The sequence below is a fragment of the Megalops cyprinoides genome, chromosome 19 (genome assembly GCF_013368585.1).
Source record: "Megalops cyprinoides isolate fMegCyp1 chromosome 19, fMegCyp1.pri, whole genome shotgun sequence".
Taxonomy (NCBI): Eukaryota; Metazoa; Chordata; class Actinopteri; order Elopiformes; family Megalopidae; genus Megalops; species Megalops cyprinoides.
The window spans coordinates 1793940-1811439 of NC_050601.1; the positions used below are offsets into that span (position 1 = coordinate 1793940).

Genomic DNA, 17500 nt, shown 5'->3' on the forward strand with positions numbered 1-17500 from the left:
AGCATTCCGATTGAACGGGTGAATCACCCGCTGCTTTTGACTGCTCGGCCTTTACGCATACATTATCTCAGTTTACAGCTCGGTTGTCACCTGACACTCATAAGATACGCGAAGCTAATTTCCACACAGGGCTTTCCCATCAGAAGTGCCTGACACGGCCCAGCACTGCTACTCTCACCAAAGATCCAAAATCCAAAATATAAGAAATATGATGGGTCGACAGAGATCAATCTGTGATTTTACAGAGATCAAACTGACCTAAGTATAACGCAACAGACATGATCTGTCCTCTTCCGTACCATTATCTAGCTGTCTTTGACTGGCTAATTTCGCTTGTCTGATGAACAAAGCACCAACTTGGACAAAGAATTGACAAAACTGCTTCTTCATAATAAATGCATGTGTTTTGCCACACAGTTTAAACTGTTATACTGTAAAATATGCTATTTTATGCCACATCCACGTGGACTTTTATGCATACTGTATATTACAATGTATTTATGTAAAATTTCAATGTTATTGAACGAGCAGAATATGACATGATAGTGGCAGTAAAACTGACATGCTTCCACTTTAGCAAGTACATAACGTAGGCTCCAACATATGTGGTATGTTTTAATATATTCCTTATATTTTGGATGAATATTTTTTCGATTGAACACGTAAAGGAATTTAACAAGGATTCCTTGTGGAGAAATCTATGAGGTTTGGATCACATGGGACAGATCAGCTGATGCAGAACGCTCTCCGACACTGATGCAGGCATGTGTTTGCCTGTGGAAGTGGAACCAAATGCATTCCTGATGGTCCAGCCTCCTGCAAACAGCTCCACCAACACAGTTACAATAGGGATTATTCATAAACTCTGACATCATCTGAAACTTCCCAGGTCTTTTTCTTCAACCTCTAGAATCTACTATAAACTTTGCTGACTGGCACAGTACATGTTGATGTCAATTTTACGAGTCACTAAAGCGAGTTTATTTTCCTTTTTTAAAACTAACTTACCGTGACCTCAACGCTTTATGAATAACCCTTTGATTCTTTCCTCGTCTTTTCATACTATCAGTACACCATTATCCTGACAAAACTACACAAAGTAAAAACACAGTTCATCAGCACCACGAGCGTGAGAGAGCAGAGTCACAGCTGGAGTCACAACAGTGCCTCCCGCAGCCACGCTGGCTGGGCCACCTTCTCCGCTCCGACACCGGCAGCTGAAGCTGCGGGTAAATGGGCTGTGCATGCACTACTCCACACAAACGCTTCTGCTGAGACGTACCTGTGGGCCACAATGAGGTCACAAACACATGTCATCTCAGAGTCCAGACAACTTCCGCCAGGCGACCAATCAGAGCACAGACGTAGAAGTGGCAGAGGCAAGGTTTCTGACGGAAGCTTTGGCTTCTGCCCCAGTTTCCCACGTCAAACATTATTTCTTTGTCTTTAAGCTTTTTTTTCTTCTTCTTTTTCATGTTAGTCAAATCCTTGTTCACTGATGTTCACTGTAAGAAGTGTTAGCTAAGATCATGATCAACATTTATGTTTTTCAACGACAACAAAAATTTGTGAGAGTTTTCCGTCTGTAGCTGCACATCACAAAAGAAGAACATAATAAATCAGCTCAAACTGCAAAAAAAAAACAAAACTGCCAACTTGTGAGTGTGTTTGTAAGAAGATCCACACACACGCCTGCACACGCCCAGAGAAAAATCTCTCTCTCTTTATGTTTGGTTCTTTTTGATGCGTTTCTGATTCTTATGACCAGAGAAGCATAGCATATTTTTTCAGTTAAAAATAACTGTTAGAAATAAAAATCAACAACCAGAACAAAAATAAAAATAAGAGAAAATAAATTTAAAAAAAAAAGAAAAAGAAACCAACAACAACACTGAACAAAGTCTCAAATCCAGGTCATCAGAGTGGTTATGATTCGTTTTTGCTTTTTTTGTTTTTTTTTTTCTTTTTTCAGTAACACAAGCTGGCATAACAGTCTTGCGTCAAACGAAGGAGGAGAATCCGGCAGCGGGCGCCTGTTCACTCGGGGGCCTGTAGAGGGCGCTGTGCTGAGTGGGAGGGTTTGGGGACAGCAGGGAGGGGGTGGGAGTCCGGCTGCCCGCTGGCCTGAAGAGGGTGCCCTGGGGCGGGTCCTGGGGCTGGGGGGAGCAGCTGAGCTGGTGCGGGTGTGGGGGCATCGGGGGGAGGGGGGGAGGGGTGGAGCGGTGCTCCGTGCGCCCTGATTCGGGCTCGGCGTGGCCGTAGGCCTGAGGCCGCGACAGCCCCCTCTGCTGGCGGCGCCAGGAGTTGTAGTAGGTGGGGTCGCTGATGTAGTGGTTGACGAAGGAGTGCGTCTTCTCTCGGTCCTCCTGCAGCTCGTAGTCACTGTCACTGCCCTGTGACGGGAGGGGTGTGGGGGATGAGGGGGGAGGGGTGTGGGGGACGAGGGGGGAGGGGTGTGGGGGACGAGGGGGGCAGGGGTGTGGGGGACGAGGGGGGAGGGGGACGAGGGGGGAGGGGTGTGGGGGACGAGGGGGGCAGGGGTGTTGGGGACGAGGGGGGCAGGGGTGTTGGGGACGAGGGGGGAGGGGTGTGGGGGACGAGGGACGAGGGGTGTGGGGGACGAGGGGGGCAGGGGTGTGGGGGACGAGGGGGGCAGGGGTGTTGGGGACGGGGGGGCAGGGGTGTTGGGGACGAGGGGGGGAGGGGTGTGGGGGACGAGGGGGGCAGGGGTGTGGGGGACGAGGGACGAGGGGTGTGGGGGACGAGGGGGGCAGGGGTGTTGGGGACGAGGGGGGAGGGGTGTGGGGGACGAGGGGGGCAGGGGTGTTGGGGACGAGGGGGGAGGGGTGTGGGGGACGAGGGGGGAGGGGTGTGGGGGACGAGGGGGGCAGGGGTGTGGGGGACGAGGGACGAGGGGTGTGGGGGACCAGGGGGGCAGGGGTGTGGGGGACGAGGGGGGAGGGGGACGAGGGGGGAGGGGTGTGGGGGACGAGGGGGGCAGGGGTGTGGGGGACGAGGGGGGAGGGGGACGAGGGGGGAGGGGTGTGGGGGACGAGGGGGGCAGCGGTTGTGGGGGACGAGGGGGGAGGGGTGTGGGGGACGAGGGGGGAGGGGTGTGGGGGACGAGGGGGGCAGGGGTGTGGGGGACGAGGGGGGAGGGGTGTGGGGGACGAGGGGGGCAGGGGTGTGGGGGACGAGGGGGGAGGGGGACGAGGGGGGAGGGGTGTGGGGGACGAGGGGGGCAGGGGTTGGGGTTGGGGGAAAGACAAATTGGACAGTGTCAGAGCTGTCCCATATCCAGATATACTTGATGCCCTGCTGACATTCAAACAACAGCGGTAGATTTTGAGATGAATCAGTTCTGTCAGAAAAGTACTGTGCATTCGAGCCACGTTTCCTATTTCAATGTCCTGAGTTGGAAAGAAATGGAAACCACAACTCCGCCGCTGGAGAGGTGTGAACGTAACAGGAGGAAGAGCTAGCATGAGGGACCACTCTCCCCCCAGCCAATGAAAACGCAGGGAGGGCCTCACTCGAAGCACCAGAGAGCATGACTCTTACAGGAGACCTCCTCCTACAGGTACAGTGAGTTAGGTGTGGGACAGAGGACAGAGGATGCCCCTGCCCAAATGCTAGCGCTAGAGCTTTGGCCGTAAGCACAGGCTCATTTATAGATTAAATACATGGCGACAGCCTATTATAAACCGTCTCTGTATATTCTGGTTTCCTGCAAAAACATGGTGGTGATCTGAAGATTCCCCTCTCTGTTGGGCACCCTGAGCTTGCTGTTCTTACAGAGCAGCGGCTGGTGTTGGGCTGTTGTTGAGCACCGGGTGGTGTTGGGCTGCTGTAGAGTGTGCGGTGCACAGAGCAGCGGCTGGTGTTGGGCTGCTGTTGAGTGTGTGGTGCACAGAGCAGCGGCTGGTGTTGGGCTGCTGTTGAGTGTGTGGTGCACAGAGCAGCGGCTGGTGTTGGGCTGCTGTTGAGTGTGTGGTGCACAGAGCAGCGGCTGGTGTTGGGCTGCTGTTGAGTGTGTGGTGCACAGAGCACCGGCTGGTGTTGGGCTGCTGTTGAGTGTGTGGTGCACAGAGCAGCGGCTGGTGTTGGGCTGCTGTTGAGTGTGCGGTGCACAGAGCACCGGCTGGTGTTGGGCTGCTGTTGAGTGTGCGGTGCACAGGGTGCTGTGAATTCCGCAGACCTGGTGGCCCCAGCCTCACTCTCCCGTCTAACTGCAGGGAGCTCTGAAATGGCTGCCGGAAAAATTTGGAAAATTCTGTGCGGGTAAAAAGTGGTGATAAATTAGAGTTAAAAAGGCCCTAAATCACTACGGCCTGTAAACAAGTCCCCCTCCCACCCACTCATGAAGAATGCGTTTAAAACACACCCCCCACTGCGTTACGTGGGGCCAGAAGTTTTCCATCACGAGGTGTCTTTTAACATCCAATGGAGTAAGTGCTTTTCTGCTCATTTGCATCATATCCTACTGACCTCTGTAGTAATCTTTCACCGGCAGCATTCTGTGTATAATGTATATTCCCATGGAAAAAATGTTTCAGATTCATGTAGAAAAAAAACAACCAAATGATGGTGAACTTCTGTCACCATCTGAACAACAGTCCACATCAGAACACACAGGAGCCTATGGCCCAAGTTCTGTCTGACTGCAATGTCTTTCCTCCCTAACCTTTGAGTAATAATATGAAATATTATTAATAATATTTAATATAAAATAAACATGATATTCACTATCTAAACAACATTACATTCTCATCATAATGCCTGAATGTAATGATTTCTTCATGTTCTTGTTTTAGGACAAAGAAAATTGCAGTAAATTGAAATAAAAATTGCTTGACTACATCTATGTCCATCACTTGAGACACAGGTATGTGTGTGTGTGTGTGTGAGTGTGAGAGAGAGAGAGACAGGGAGAGAGAGAGGGAGAGAGAGAGAGAGAGAGAAACACTTGTGTCCACTTTATCTGCTTTGCCCTCTCATATCTCTACATAATACCACTCAGGACCCCAACTGTGGTACTTCTACTAAAAATAGCTGTCTTCACATATGCCTGAGGGAACCGGATCCTAGCACTGCACATTAATAGGCCACGTCCTATTAAAGGTTGATTAATGAGTGAATGATGTGTTGTGGGAAGGAATTAGATGTAGAAATCTCTCCACATCTGTCTCCTAAGAGCCACAACCCCCGGAGGTTATGAGGACTGTGCAGAGAGGAAAGGTCATATAAAATCACACTGATCGGCCACATCTTTGCACCTCCTACGTCATGTGTCCTTATTATGAATGGTGAAAAAGTCATTCACACTTTTTGCCTAAAGTGGTTATGGAAATATAACGAGAGAAATGTCTAAAGAGATCATGGGAGGGGCGTGTGTGAGTGTGTGTGGGCATATGTGTTTGTGAAAGAGAGAGCGAGAGAGAGACAGAGAGAGAGAAACAGGCTAATTGCAGAAACATTTGCAGATCCCTGTCTGTGTGGCTTGACAGACTGGGTCTCTTGCATTGGTGCCCATTCTTTGATACTAGCTGAAGTTTATTTGTCAGAGTGAGTGCACGTGTGTGAGTGCCTACAGGTATATGTGTATTATTTTGTGTATGATTGTGTGAATGTGTGTGTGTGTGTGTGTGTGTGTGTGTGTGTGTGTGTGTGTGTGTGTGTGTCTGTGTGTGTAAAAAACTGAGGTTCATTAAGGTGCTGAACACTAATGGAGGAAGCTGTGCTTTCTAACTCATCAGAGCTGAAACCTTAAGCAAAGCACTCAATACGACGTGTGGCCTGAGCTACTGGAATATGCAGCCATGTAAATGGACGATATGTTAGAAATGTGAGCTATGCAAATAAGTTGCTGAGCAAATAAATAACTGCACTGACAGCAGCGCCGCACACCAAAGCAAGCGGCTTTCTGAGTGCGGTCATTACGCCGGCTGCGCTTTCAGTCACCGCCTGCACGAAAAACACTCTGCACGTCTCCGGGGGACTCGAAGTCTGCAGCAAGCGGACGGACCTACAGAAGCTACAAAAGAAACATTCCTTGAAAATTCTGTAATGTTCTGACATGAGGGAAACCGCGGGAATTCCGGATATTTCCTCCTCAGTCAATCATCCAGAAGCCTATCCCACAGCACTGCTGAGAACCAGAGAAGCTCTACCAATGACAAAGAGCTGACGCAGAGCCGCCCAGGTCAGACTGGAGAGTTAAGGGATTGGGAGGGGAGAGGTACTGGAGTCAGAGGGAATGCAGAAAGAGTCATCAAAAGAGAGAGGGGGAGAGAGAGTGAGTGTATGAGAGCATCATTCCTTCATCCACGGCGCACCCTGTCACACTGGCTCAGTGGGTGCTGATGTGAGCCCCCCCCCCACACTGTACCTTACGGTCCGACCTGTACTTTCTCCCGCGCCCCGGATGCTTCTGGCAAGCAACATGCTCAGCCGGCATTAGGTCCTGCATATGCTGTGTGGCGGCCATCTTAGCCCCAGCACCGGGAGCAGAGGGTGTATCATTGCCCTGTGCGCCTGTCTGTCTGTGTAATAGCAAAGCCATTAAGGATGCATACTGCTAAAACGTTCTGAGATCGGTATCCTTCGGGAGATTGAATTATGGCTGCAGTGTATTGTATGCGAGCCAGTCATGAGGGGGCCATCTCACTCTCCCACTAATAGAGAGCTCTTTGCTTTTGAAACAGGCATTTAACCAGGCGACCTGGCACAAAAACGGGTCCTTGCTTTTGAAACAGGCATTTAACCAGGCAACCTGGCACAATAAGAGGGGGTCCATGTGGGCCATGTGGTAAGGGGCTGTATGCCTTTTTCGCACTCTGGCAAGGGTGCCTCTCTGGTATCCCCTCTCTTTCAGTTTGTAGACTCTCTCTTTTGAGGCTTGGTCCAGTCATGGATGCTCGGACTGAGGTTTTTAACCTCTGTGTGTCAGCACTGTCACTGTGAGTCTCGTCCTCGGCGTCTCTCCTCTCTGCAGGCTGACGAGGGCCCCGGGGCCTCAGAGAGAGACACAGCTGCTGCAGGACAAACTTTCAGCCCCATCAGCCTCACACGCACATCACCGACCACATCCAGCACTGCCGGGAGGGGTAATGAGGTCCTCAGAGATGAGGTGGAGAGGCAGGGTGTGGCAAGGCGAGGCGGGGTGGGGCGTGGCAGGGCGTGGCAGAGTGGGGTGTGGGTGTGACGAGGGGTGGCAGGGCGTGGCAGGAGCCTTACCTGTGAGTCTGAGATCTCTGAGGGCTTCTCCGTCAGGCTGCTGCTGTCAGCTCTCAGGTCATTATACTTGGTGCTGATGTCCTCATCAGAGTAATGCAGGCAGCCGGGGCTAGGCCGAGGGGGAGGCCTACTCCAGCGGGTGGGCGGGGGAGAGACATGTAAAACAAGTAAAAATGTCATCACTTTTACATTTATCAATGTAAAATTATACACGTGTGTGTATGTCTAAATACAACATGCTCATAGACTTGATTTCGATGGAGCTTGATTTCAAGAAGGAATTAGACACACGGAGTGACTTGACTTCAGACTGGATGACAGAGATTAAGTTGGAAAGGATAAAGGAGAGAGGCTTTAGCTGCGTGGGGACAGAGCCTGGCTGCAACACCGGGCAGATCTGGAGTGTAGCCTGGGGACAGACAGTGACCCACAGTGAAGCTCACAATAGGCCATTTTGCTCTGGAGAGAGGACCATCAGTGTCTCTGATCTCTGATCTATTGGCTGACCAGGGCAGGAGGGGGCGGGGTTATCACAGAGATCACAGGTCACGCATGTGACCCCTGCCCTGACCCCCCCACTCCCCCCGCCCAACCCCCACAGGGTCTCCATGCAAAAACGATTCTGCACACCCCAGCAGAAGGCAGGATGTTAGACACGGTAATGGTTTGGGGAGGTGGGGGTAGAAGATGGCTGTGTGCTGTAGGGATACCCCCCTAACAAACACACACACACACGCACACACACACACACACACACACACACACACACACACACATAAAATGTTTACTTAGGAAATTTAAATATTTATGATTTAAAACACTGAAGAACAAAAATGAACAAATTGTTTTTTTTCATAAAATGAAAAGAGGCTGGCATGCCTTTGGTAAAAGAAGAGCTGAAACCGTAAAGATGACTCCAGAATCCCCCCCTGCTACCCGCCCCCCGCCCCCCGCCCCCCACCCCTCTGGCCCCTTGCCCTCCCGTTCCACAAGCACGGCTGGAATCCTGGAGGTTAAGGGACCCTGGGGAGTCTGTGACGTGGGACCCCGACCCTCTGTGACCCCGGAGCTCGGTGGAACCAGAGAGTGGACACACACACAGCAGTGGTGGAGGTTCAGGACCCATCAGACACGCTCTGCCTCCCACCAGACAGAGACTGGCAGCAGAAGGCTCTGCTTTGGTCTGTGCTTCTCCTGTCTGCTCACAGCCCCCCCGGGTCTTTTGGGTACAGGATCAGTGCTCAGGCCTACCTCTGTCGCCACGGCAACATCCTCGCCAGATTCCAGGCATCTCAGCAGGGGGGGGGTGACAGCAGGTGTCTGTCAGGGAGGGGGGGTGTCTGTTCCCTCTGTCTGTCTCTGTCCCTCTCCCTCTCTCTGCCTCACACACATTCACACACAGGGCACCCTGACCAACATCGATACACAGAACTGATCCAGGATCTGTGGATCTCTCCTAGAGAACACACCAACAATAAAGCAGAACTGATCCAGGATCTGTGGCTCTCTCCTAGAGAACACACCAACAATAAAGCAGAACTGATCCAGGATCTGTGGCTCTCTCCTAGAGAACACACCAACAATAAAGCAGGACTGATCCAGGATCTGTGGATCTCTCATAGAGAACACACCAACAATAAAGCAGAACTGATCCAGGATCTGTGGCTCTCTCCTAGAGAACACACCAACAATAAAGCAGGACTGATCCAGGATCTGTGTGCCTCCTGAACACTGCTTTGTGAGGTGAGTAGAGGAAGGCCTGTGGACAGGAGAGGGTTAATGTCAGCCACGCCTCTCCCAGCTGTGCAGAGTGAGACTAGGTGGGGTCTGGGAGTGATGAAGTGCCTGTTTAAAAATTAAGAGGAGACTCAGATGTATGATGGGATGGGGGTGGCGGTGGGGGTCACTTAATTCCAAATACCCTCACCCCCTTCCATCAAGCACCAACACTGAATAATTCAGCAGCACCCCAGCCTGGCAACCCCCTCTGAGGGGTGAGGGCAGTGGTGTTGTGTGTGTTTGTGTCTGTGTGTGTCTGTGTGTGTATGTGTGTGTGTGGGGGGTACAGCTCATTAGCAGGACTGCAGCCACCCGAAACACAGCTCATCAAAGTAAGGAGAGGTCCCAGGGGCTTTGAACCCAGCCCAGGCCCCCACGGCCTGGGAGTATGATCTGAAATTTGACGCATTCCACCCTAACATAAACACCCCCCCCCCAATGCCCTCACTCCTGTGTCCCACAGGAAGTATAACCGAAGAGCGCCCCCCCCCCCCCCCCCCCCCCCAAACGTCCTGTTTGCTGGCACGTCCAGCTGTACCATCGGGGTGGGTTGGAGGGGGGATTCTAGTTGTTGACCTTGGCTCATAAAAGAGGCGTAATTCTGTTACGGGTAGTAGTTCGAAGCGTTTCACGTGCTTGCCTTGTCCTCATATGCCCCCCCCCCCCCACCCCACTCCACAGTCATGAGGGCAAAGAATAGCCTCTCTCTGTGACCACAGCAAACCCTTTCAGAGATCACCAGCGGTCTTTGTCTGCGGTCAGGAAGCTGGAACGGCTCAAAGAGGCGACCTTAAGCCCAGTAAGCTTAATATAAAACAAAAAGACAACAGTTGACCAGCCCCACATTAATCAGATTATTTTAGATTCAGTAGAAAATAACTAAAAAAAACAACAGCACTATTTCTGTCAGAAAGGTTCCAAACACAGCACAGTGAGCCTTTCACTGCGGTGAAAATACAGGCGATGTGACGAAAAAGTTACGCATCATCGACTGAGATCTAAAGGAGGCGTATTTTTAGCCTCCTGCTCAAAATCTTGCTTTATCCTCCTTCTCCCCATCAGCCAGCATCACGCCTTCCCATTGCCATGACAACAGACTCACCTGGTCTGGATCCCGTTCTTGCGACAGAAGCAGACTCACCTGGTCTGGATCCCGTTCTTGCGACAGAAGCAGACTCACCTGGTCTGGATCCCGTTCTTGCGACAGAAGCAGACTCACCTGGTCTGGATCCCGTTCTTGCGGCAGAAGCAGACTCACCTGGTCTGGATCCCGTTCTTGCGACAGAAGGAGTTCTTGACAGACAGCCGGCGGTTGTTGAGCTCCAGCGCAGGGAAGCGTCCCTCGTCCAGGCTGACCATCGCCCCCTGGGTGAGAGGGGTGGCATTGCTGACAGAGGTGTTCCCTGGGTGGAGATAGGTGGACACTGCATGGGTGTTAGTCCTGAGCGCTCCACAGCGTCTGCCTACTGCTGCACGCAATACCACTACCACACCTACAAGTACAGATATTAATAAGGGAAACACTACTATTTCAGCTATTACCACTCCAGCTACACCTACACCTAATTACTACAACTACTACTGCTTCCACTACTCAAGCTGATAATACTACTTAAAGACAGTATAATAATACTACTGCAACTATTACTGCAGCTACAGTTTATCATACTACTACATCTATTATTTGCTGCAGCAAATAATACTACAGTTACAACATTATCTTATTGTTATTTAGCTTATCAAGAACAACCTACATAGGCTACAATTTTACGTTACCCGTTTATACAGCTGGATATTTACTGAGGCAATTCTTGGTTAAGTACCTTGCCAAAGGGTACAGCAGCGATACGCCAGTGGGGAATAGAACCAGTAACCTTCCGGTTGTGTGCCCTGCTCCTTCTCACTATGCTACACGGCGGCCCTGCGTAGCATGGTCTTGAACCCTAAACTTGCACTGAACAAATAGGCCTTAGCCCTCTGCCCCAAGAGTCACGACTAACTGCCGCAGCTAACACTACTATTACGACTGCAGTGAAACAAACACACACACACATGCGTGTACAAACACGCACACTTACAAGTCTGACTTACTGACAAACGCACGCACACACACACGCACGCACACACACGTACACACACACACAGATACACACGTACACACATGTACACACACACACACGCACGTACACACACATGCACACACGTGCGCACACACGTACACACACACAAACACACACGTACACACACACACACACGCACGTACACACACACGCACACACGTGCGCACACACGTACACACACACACAAACACACACGTACACACACACGTACACACACGCACGCACACACACACGCACACACACACACGCACGCGCACACACACGAACGCACGCACACACACACACACACACGCACACACACACGCACACACACACACACATGCCTCATGACTGCAGTGAGAATTGGGGAGGTACCCACAGTGCCCCGACTCGCTGCTCTGAGCTGTGCTGGGACAGGCCTGGGTGGCGGGTGGCGTGTTAAATAAACAGTGACCGCTGGTGAGCAGGACGGCCCCGCGGCTGGGTGCGCAGGGTCCTGAGAGCGGCTCTTTGTGTCCCACACAAACGGGTCTCTTGTGTGTCCCCCCCCCCCTCAGGGACATGTTTACTGACCCCGCGGGGCCCGCCTCCCAGCAGAGCATGACACACCGCGCTGTCTGCAGAGGAATGCCAACGCTGATGTCACACTGTCTCACTGGACTCCTCTCTCCCTCACTCTGTCTCTCTCCCTCTCTCTCCCTCTCTCTCTCTCTCTAACCCTAACCCTATCCCTAAGCCACACAGACAGGGGTCTTCAAATTTCTCTCCAATTACTCTGCTTCTCTCTTTCTTTCTCTCTCTCCTTCCCTCACTGGTCAGCATGTAATTTAACTTCTGATCTGTTTTTCCTTTTGTCTGAAGGTCATTCTATGTTTTTTTCCCCAATAATCTTCTCCTTTAAAGCCGCTCCTTTGCTAAACCGCATGCTTTAGGCACCTCAATGCTGTCAGTGTTCTTGAACACAGAGTTTAATAGCTCCTGGGGCATGTAATGGCTTGATAGCTTGGGTGTGCGCCTCTGTATTTTGACCTCTGACCTTTGACCTTTGTGAGAGTCCCACACCACTGCACTCTGCCCTTCTACAACCCTGCTGTGAATTCAAGTATCTATTCCAAACAACCTCTTAATCAAGTGAATTGTGAATTGAATTGAATAATTAACTGAATTATAGTTAACTGAATTATGTAATATGGATTCCATATTTCTTTTTGCTCAGCTTGAAATTAACTTTCTGCCTGAAATCTGCTGTCAAGAGTGAAAATTAATAAAAGTGAGAATGCTTCATAATTTTGGTGCCCTTTCAAATGGAAGATAAAGCTTCCTGTTAGCAAGGTGAAGACCAATGTCTTATCGCTTCAGAGGAAAATCACGCGCGCTCATCCAGTGCGATACCAGCGGTAAACAAACATTCCGGGGACCCCAACAAAGGAAAACAACAACAACGCCCCAGTGGGGAATGGAGCCCTGCTCCTCACCACAGCGCCACACTGCTGTCCCTGTCTCTGCTTAGCGCCCCAGCGGGGAATGGAGCCCTGCTCCTCACCACAGCGCCACACTGCTGTCCCTGTCTCTGCTTAGCGCCCCAGTGGGGAATGGAGCCCTGCTCCTCACCACAGCGCCACACTGCTGTCCCTGTCTCTGCTTAGCGCCCCAGTGGGGAATGGAGCCCTGCTCCTCACCACAGCGCCACACTGCTGTCCCTGTCTCTGCTTAGCGCCCCAGTGGGGAATGGAGCCCTGCTCCTCGCCACAGCGCCACACTGCTGTCCCTGTCTCTGCTTAGCGCCCCAGTGGGGAATGGAGCCCTGCTCCTCACCACAGCTCCTCACCACAGCGCCACACTGCTGTCCCTGTCTCTGCTTAGCGCCCCAGTGGGGAATGGAGCCCTGCTCCTCGCCACAGCGCCACACTGCTGTCCCTGTCTCTGCTTAGCGCCCCAGTGGGGAATGGAGCCCTGCTCCTCACCACAGCGCCACACTGCTGTCCCTGTCTCTGCTTAGCGCCCCAGCGGGGAATGGAGCCCTGCTCCTCGCCACAGCGCCACACTGCTGTCCCTGTCTCTGCTTAGCTGTCGCCCGTAATGTCGTCTCTGTGCCTCGCTCCGGCTGTGTGTGTGTGTGAGTGTGTGTGTGTGTGTGTGTGTGTGAGTGTGTGAGTGTGTGTGTGTGTGTGTGTGTGTGAGTGTGTGAGTGTGTGTGTGTGTGTGTGTGTGTGTGTGTGAGTGTGTGAGTGTGTGTGTGTGTGTGTGTGCCTCGCTCTTCACGTGTCAGCAGAGCAAACAAACAGCATGACGTAATGCCGTGTTTGCGTGTTTTTACCCACACACCCCCCAAAAACCACACACTCTTTCCTCTCGCTCTGCGTGCCAACATGGGGCACACAAGCAAAGAAGGGTGGGGTGAAGGTTCAGAATTCAGGTCAGAATTTACAAAAGCAATGAAGACAAAGCCTCCTTCTGAACTGAACCTGTAACCCCCCAAACCCAGCTCCTCACAGCCCCCTCCCCCTCCCCCAATAACGCTCTTTCGCCCACCTGGGTCTGACTTCTGGGAGTACTTCTTGCTCTGACCGTGGATGATGAGGGTGAAGACCAGGAGGAGGATAAAGATGAAGCCCACCAGAGCGATCACCACCAAAAACCACCACTCTTCGTAGAAGGGCGCCATCCTGTGGGCTAGAGGAGTCACAGACGCATACATAGACAGCAAGAATAAATGTAATACATAAACGCACAAAGTGAATGTCTTGAGCACGGGGGCTGATTGGTGCAAAAGTGAAATAGGTAAGCCATGAGAATACACCACAAAGTCAAGGCCATTTGAGAGTCGCTTTTGATTTCTCGGTATATCCGCCTCTTTATTACATGCCTACCTGCAGTTTTCAGTGTTACCGAATGCACATCTTTCAGTAGTCACAGTCTTCTGGTAATGAACTGACATGTCATCTTTGGTCAGAACTGAAAGGATCAGAGTCATTAACAGCAGGAAGAAGCCTTAAGGCGGCCACGGAGCTCAAACTGACCTGAGACTGAGGGCGATGGGGCGCTTGGGGAGCCGAATCCGTAGTCGTTGACACCGACGACCCGGAAGTCATAGCTCACCCCCTCCTTCAGCATGTCCATGTCCATCGTGTATGATGTCACTTCCTTGGGGATGTTTTTGATCAGGATGTCCCATAAGCCTTCGTCTGAGAAATACTGAATGGTTAAGCGTGTTCACACACTTTTTTTTCCACAGAACGGAAATGCCCTGTGAGATCTGTCTACTGCTTGACCGTATCTGACATTGCAAGCAGCGAAAAGAACAGATGGGGGGGAAGGTTTCTGGACCTGACACAGTGCCTTCACCAATCACTATGGGAATGGGAGTAGAAATGGAATACGTTTACGCTGTATATTTAAACTATCCAATCTGTTACTATATTACACTATGTGCACAATCCAAACATTATCCTTGTGTGAATGATCGGACTGCATGCGCATTGACATTACATTACTGACATTTAGCAGACGCTCTTATCCAGAGCAACTTGCATACATGTAGATTATAACTGTATCCATTTATACAGCTGGATATTTTTGCGAGGCAGTGTGGGTTGCCCAAGGGTACAGCAGCGGGGCCCCAGCGGGGAATCAAAGCAGCAGCCTTTCAGTTGCAAACCCTGCTCCTTATCATAATGCTATACTGCCCTTAACTGGTGTGCCTCCCTCCCAATCGACCAAGAGGGTTTACAGCGTAGCACACACAGACTCAGACGCGGGCAGAAGTGTGGCACAGTGGTAAGGAGCAGGGCTTGCAATCAAAAGGTTGCTGGGGCACTGTGCTGTTGTTCCTTTGGGCAAGGTACTTAACACATAACTGCCTCTGTAAATATCCAGCTGTACAAATGGGTACAATGGGTAAATGACAATAATGTAGTGGTGGAGTTCTGAGAGCACCGCTATCCGGATGAGCATGTCTGTGGTGCGTAAATCACCTCGGCGGCTCTCCCACCCCGCTCACCTGACGGCCGGGCCTCAATGACGTAGCGGGTGATGGGCGCTCGCCCGGGGTCACCGTTCGCCCAGTGCAGGGTGAAGGTGCTGCTGGAGCGGGAGATGAAAGGCTCGCCAGGGGGGCCAGGCGCTCCTGGGGCAGGGCGGGGGGTGGAGCCAGAGAGGAGGGGTGAGCCAAAGACCGCATGCCTTACAGCCATCACTGCAGAGCACACAGACACACACCGCATACACACACACACAACACGCGTACATACAACACACACACACACGCACTCACTCTCACACACAAACACACACACACACGCACATACAACACACACACACACACACGCACTCACTCACACACATACACACACACTCACACACACAGCATACAAAACAGCATATACAACTCATGAACTGCTTCTTCAAGAGGAGCTCAGTCAATATTGACGTTCCACCCTTCAGTTAACAGTAGAAACTCAAAACTTTTAATGTGAAGACAGAATGCTGAGAGGTCATCAGACAGACCTTCCCCAGGCCCAGTGGTGATGTTGGCCTCCACCTGGGGCCCGTAGGTGAAGGTCTTGGCTCGGATGCGGAAGTTGTAGGTGACCCCGTCTGCCAGGTCTTTGATTTTCATCCAGAGGGGGGCGCTGCCCTTCACATCCACGGTCACAATCTTACTGACACCTGGAGGAGGGGGTGATGGGGTCGGAGTTAGCACAGGAGGACACCGAAAACTCAGGATGAACACACACACAACCACCTCTACACACACACACACACACACAGAGGAGCTACATACATCCACACACATTTATCTACAAGCGGCCAGTGAAACAGGGCTCACCATCAACAGGAGTGCTTGGCTCGTAGATGAGGCGGTACCCCTCGATCATGCCGTTGGGGTGCACGGGCTCCCCCCAGGACACGTTGACGGAGGTGGTGGTCAGATCGCTGAAGTGGATGAAACTGGGAGCGCTGGGCGCTGAGGCAGAAGGGGGTCATAAGGGTCAAAGGTCACGGGTGGACAGTACAGCTAGACCCTGCCAGGTTGGCTGTTAGTTTAGTTTCCATATTTTTTTCAGTTTGACAATAAAAAAAAATCATATGTGCAGATGCTGGCCCAAGAGTGTGCACTAATAACGTGGAAAAAATATTCTGGTAACGTTCTGACAATGTCCACATTACTTTCTTACATCTGGAATGAGCTCAAAAGCGAACGAGGAGCAATGGAGAAAGAGTACAGCACCAGCAGGAGAACATAAACAGCAAATAACGCTGCAATAACATTGCTGCAACGCAGCAGAAACATTGTGAGAGGGTTGAGCGACAGCTGGGGAAGAGCTGGCGAGACCCACAGCCAGCGCAGCAGGGTTCAGGTCCCCTCCTCCGGGGAGCGGAAACTCTTTACGCAACCCAGAGAGGAAATCATCTTTTCCCTCCCCATCCAGGGATCAAAAACACACTGGCTGCATTGTGTGCTCCAGCCAAAAAAGAAATCTACCCCATCAGCCCTCTCCCCTCTCAGCCCCTCTCAACAGGCCTGTCAAACGCTTCCGTCACCGCGGCAGCGGCATTCAGACGTGCCAATAAAACTTTGAGAATGTCCGTCCTTTTCAACACCACCCTAACCCCCCCAAAACCCCCCATGCATCTTAACCCCTATAAGTCACCCGATGCATAAAAATACGCCCTTCAGAAAATACAAAAAAGACAAGGAACGCATTGTTCTGTAATCTCAGGGCAGTGGTGTGGCGTATGGAGTTGAGCGACTTGTGATCGAAGTGTGTTGCGGGTTCGAGTCCAAGTTGGGGCAACACTGCTCTGCCTGTTTGCAAGGCACCAGACCTGGATGGCTTCAGCAGATAAGCAAAGCAGATGGATAATTTAGAATCACTCTGGACAAAGGCATCTACCAAAAAGATTACTCAGTCACGATAATGGCTGAGGCCAACTGCCATGGAGACAATGGCCTGACGTGAGAAACGGTGTCTCTTATGCTGTATCGAACAGAGAGGAAGACAGAAGAGAGCGGCGGCATCCTTCAGTTCAGAGCTGGCATTCATGCAGCAGCGTGGCACAGTGGTAAGGAGCAGGGCACGTAACCAAAAGGTTGCACAACTGCCTCAGAAAATACCCAGCTGTTTACACTGTTGTCTTATCCAGAGTGACTTACATAGGTTGCAATTTTTACATGTTATCCATTTATATTATATTTACCAAGAGAACAGCGGGTTAAGTGCCTTACCTCAGGGAACAGCAGCAGTGCCCCAGCAGGGAACTGAACCTATAACCTTTTGGCTATGAGTCCTGCTCCTTACCACTATGGTACACTGTTACCCGTTCTCTCTGGGCTTTCTTGATTATAACTGGAAATATTTATGTAAATGTTGAAATGAAAGCAA

At 51.3% G+C, this 17500-nt stretch overlaps 1 protein-coding gene across 1 annotated transcript in view; it reads right to left on the reverse strand.

Annotated features, from left to right (window-relative positions):
- Positions 1 to 2000: 2000 nt before the first annotated feature.
- Positions 2001 to 17500, reverse strand: part of LOC118794506 (protein sidekick-2-like) — an 82043-nt gene continuing 66543 nt past the window's right edge. The window contains exons 38-45 of the mRNA XM_036552768.1: positions 15943 to 16080; positions 15621 to 15782; positions 15115 to 15240; positions 14135 to 14299; positions 13647 to 13787; positions 10274 to 10418; positions 7237 to 7363; positions 2001 to 2393 (exon numbers count right to left, since the gene is read on the reverse strand). Of these exons, the coding sequence (XP_036408661.1) occupies positions 2001 to 2393; positions 7237 to 7363; positions 10274 to 10418; positions 13647 to 13787; positions 14135 to 14299; positions 15115 to 15240; positions 15621 to 15782; positions 15943 to 16080 (1397 nt within the window). The remainder of the gene's footprint in view (positions 2394 to 7236; positions 7364 to 10273; positions 10419 to 13646; positions 13788 to 14134; positions 14300 to 15114; positions 15241 to 15620; positions 15783 to 15942; positions 16081 to 17500) is intronic.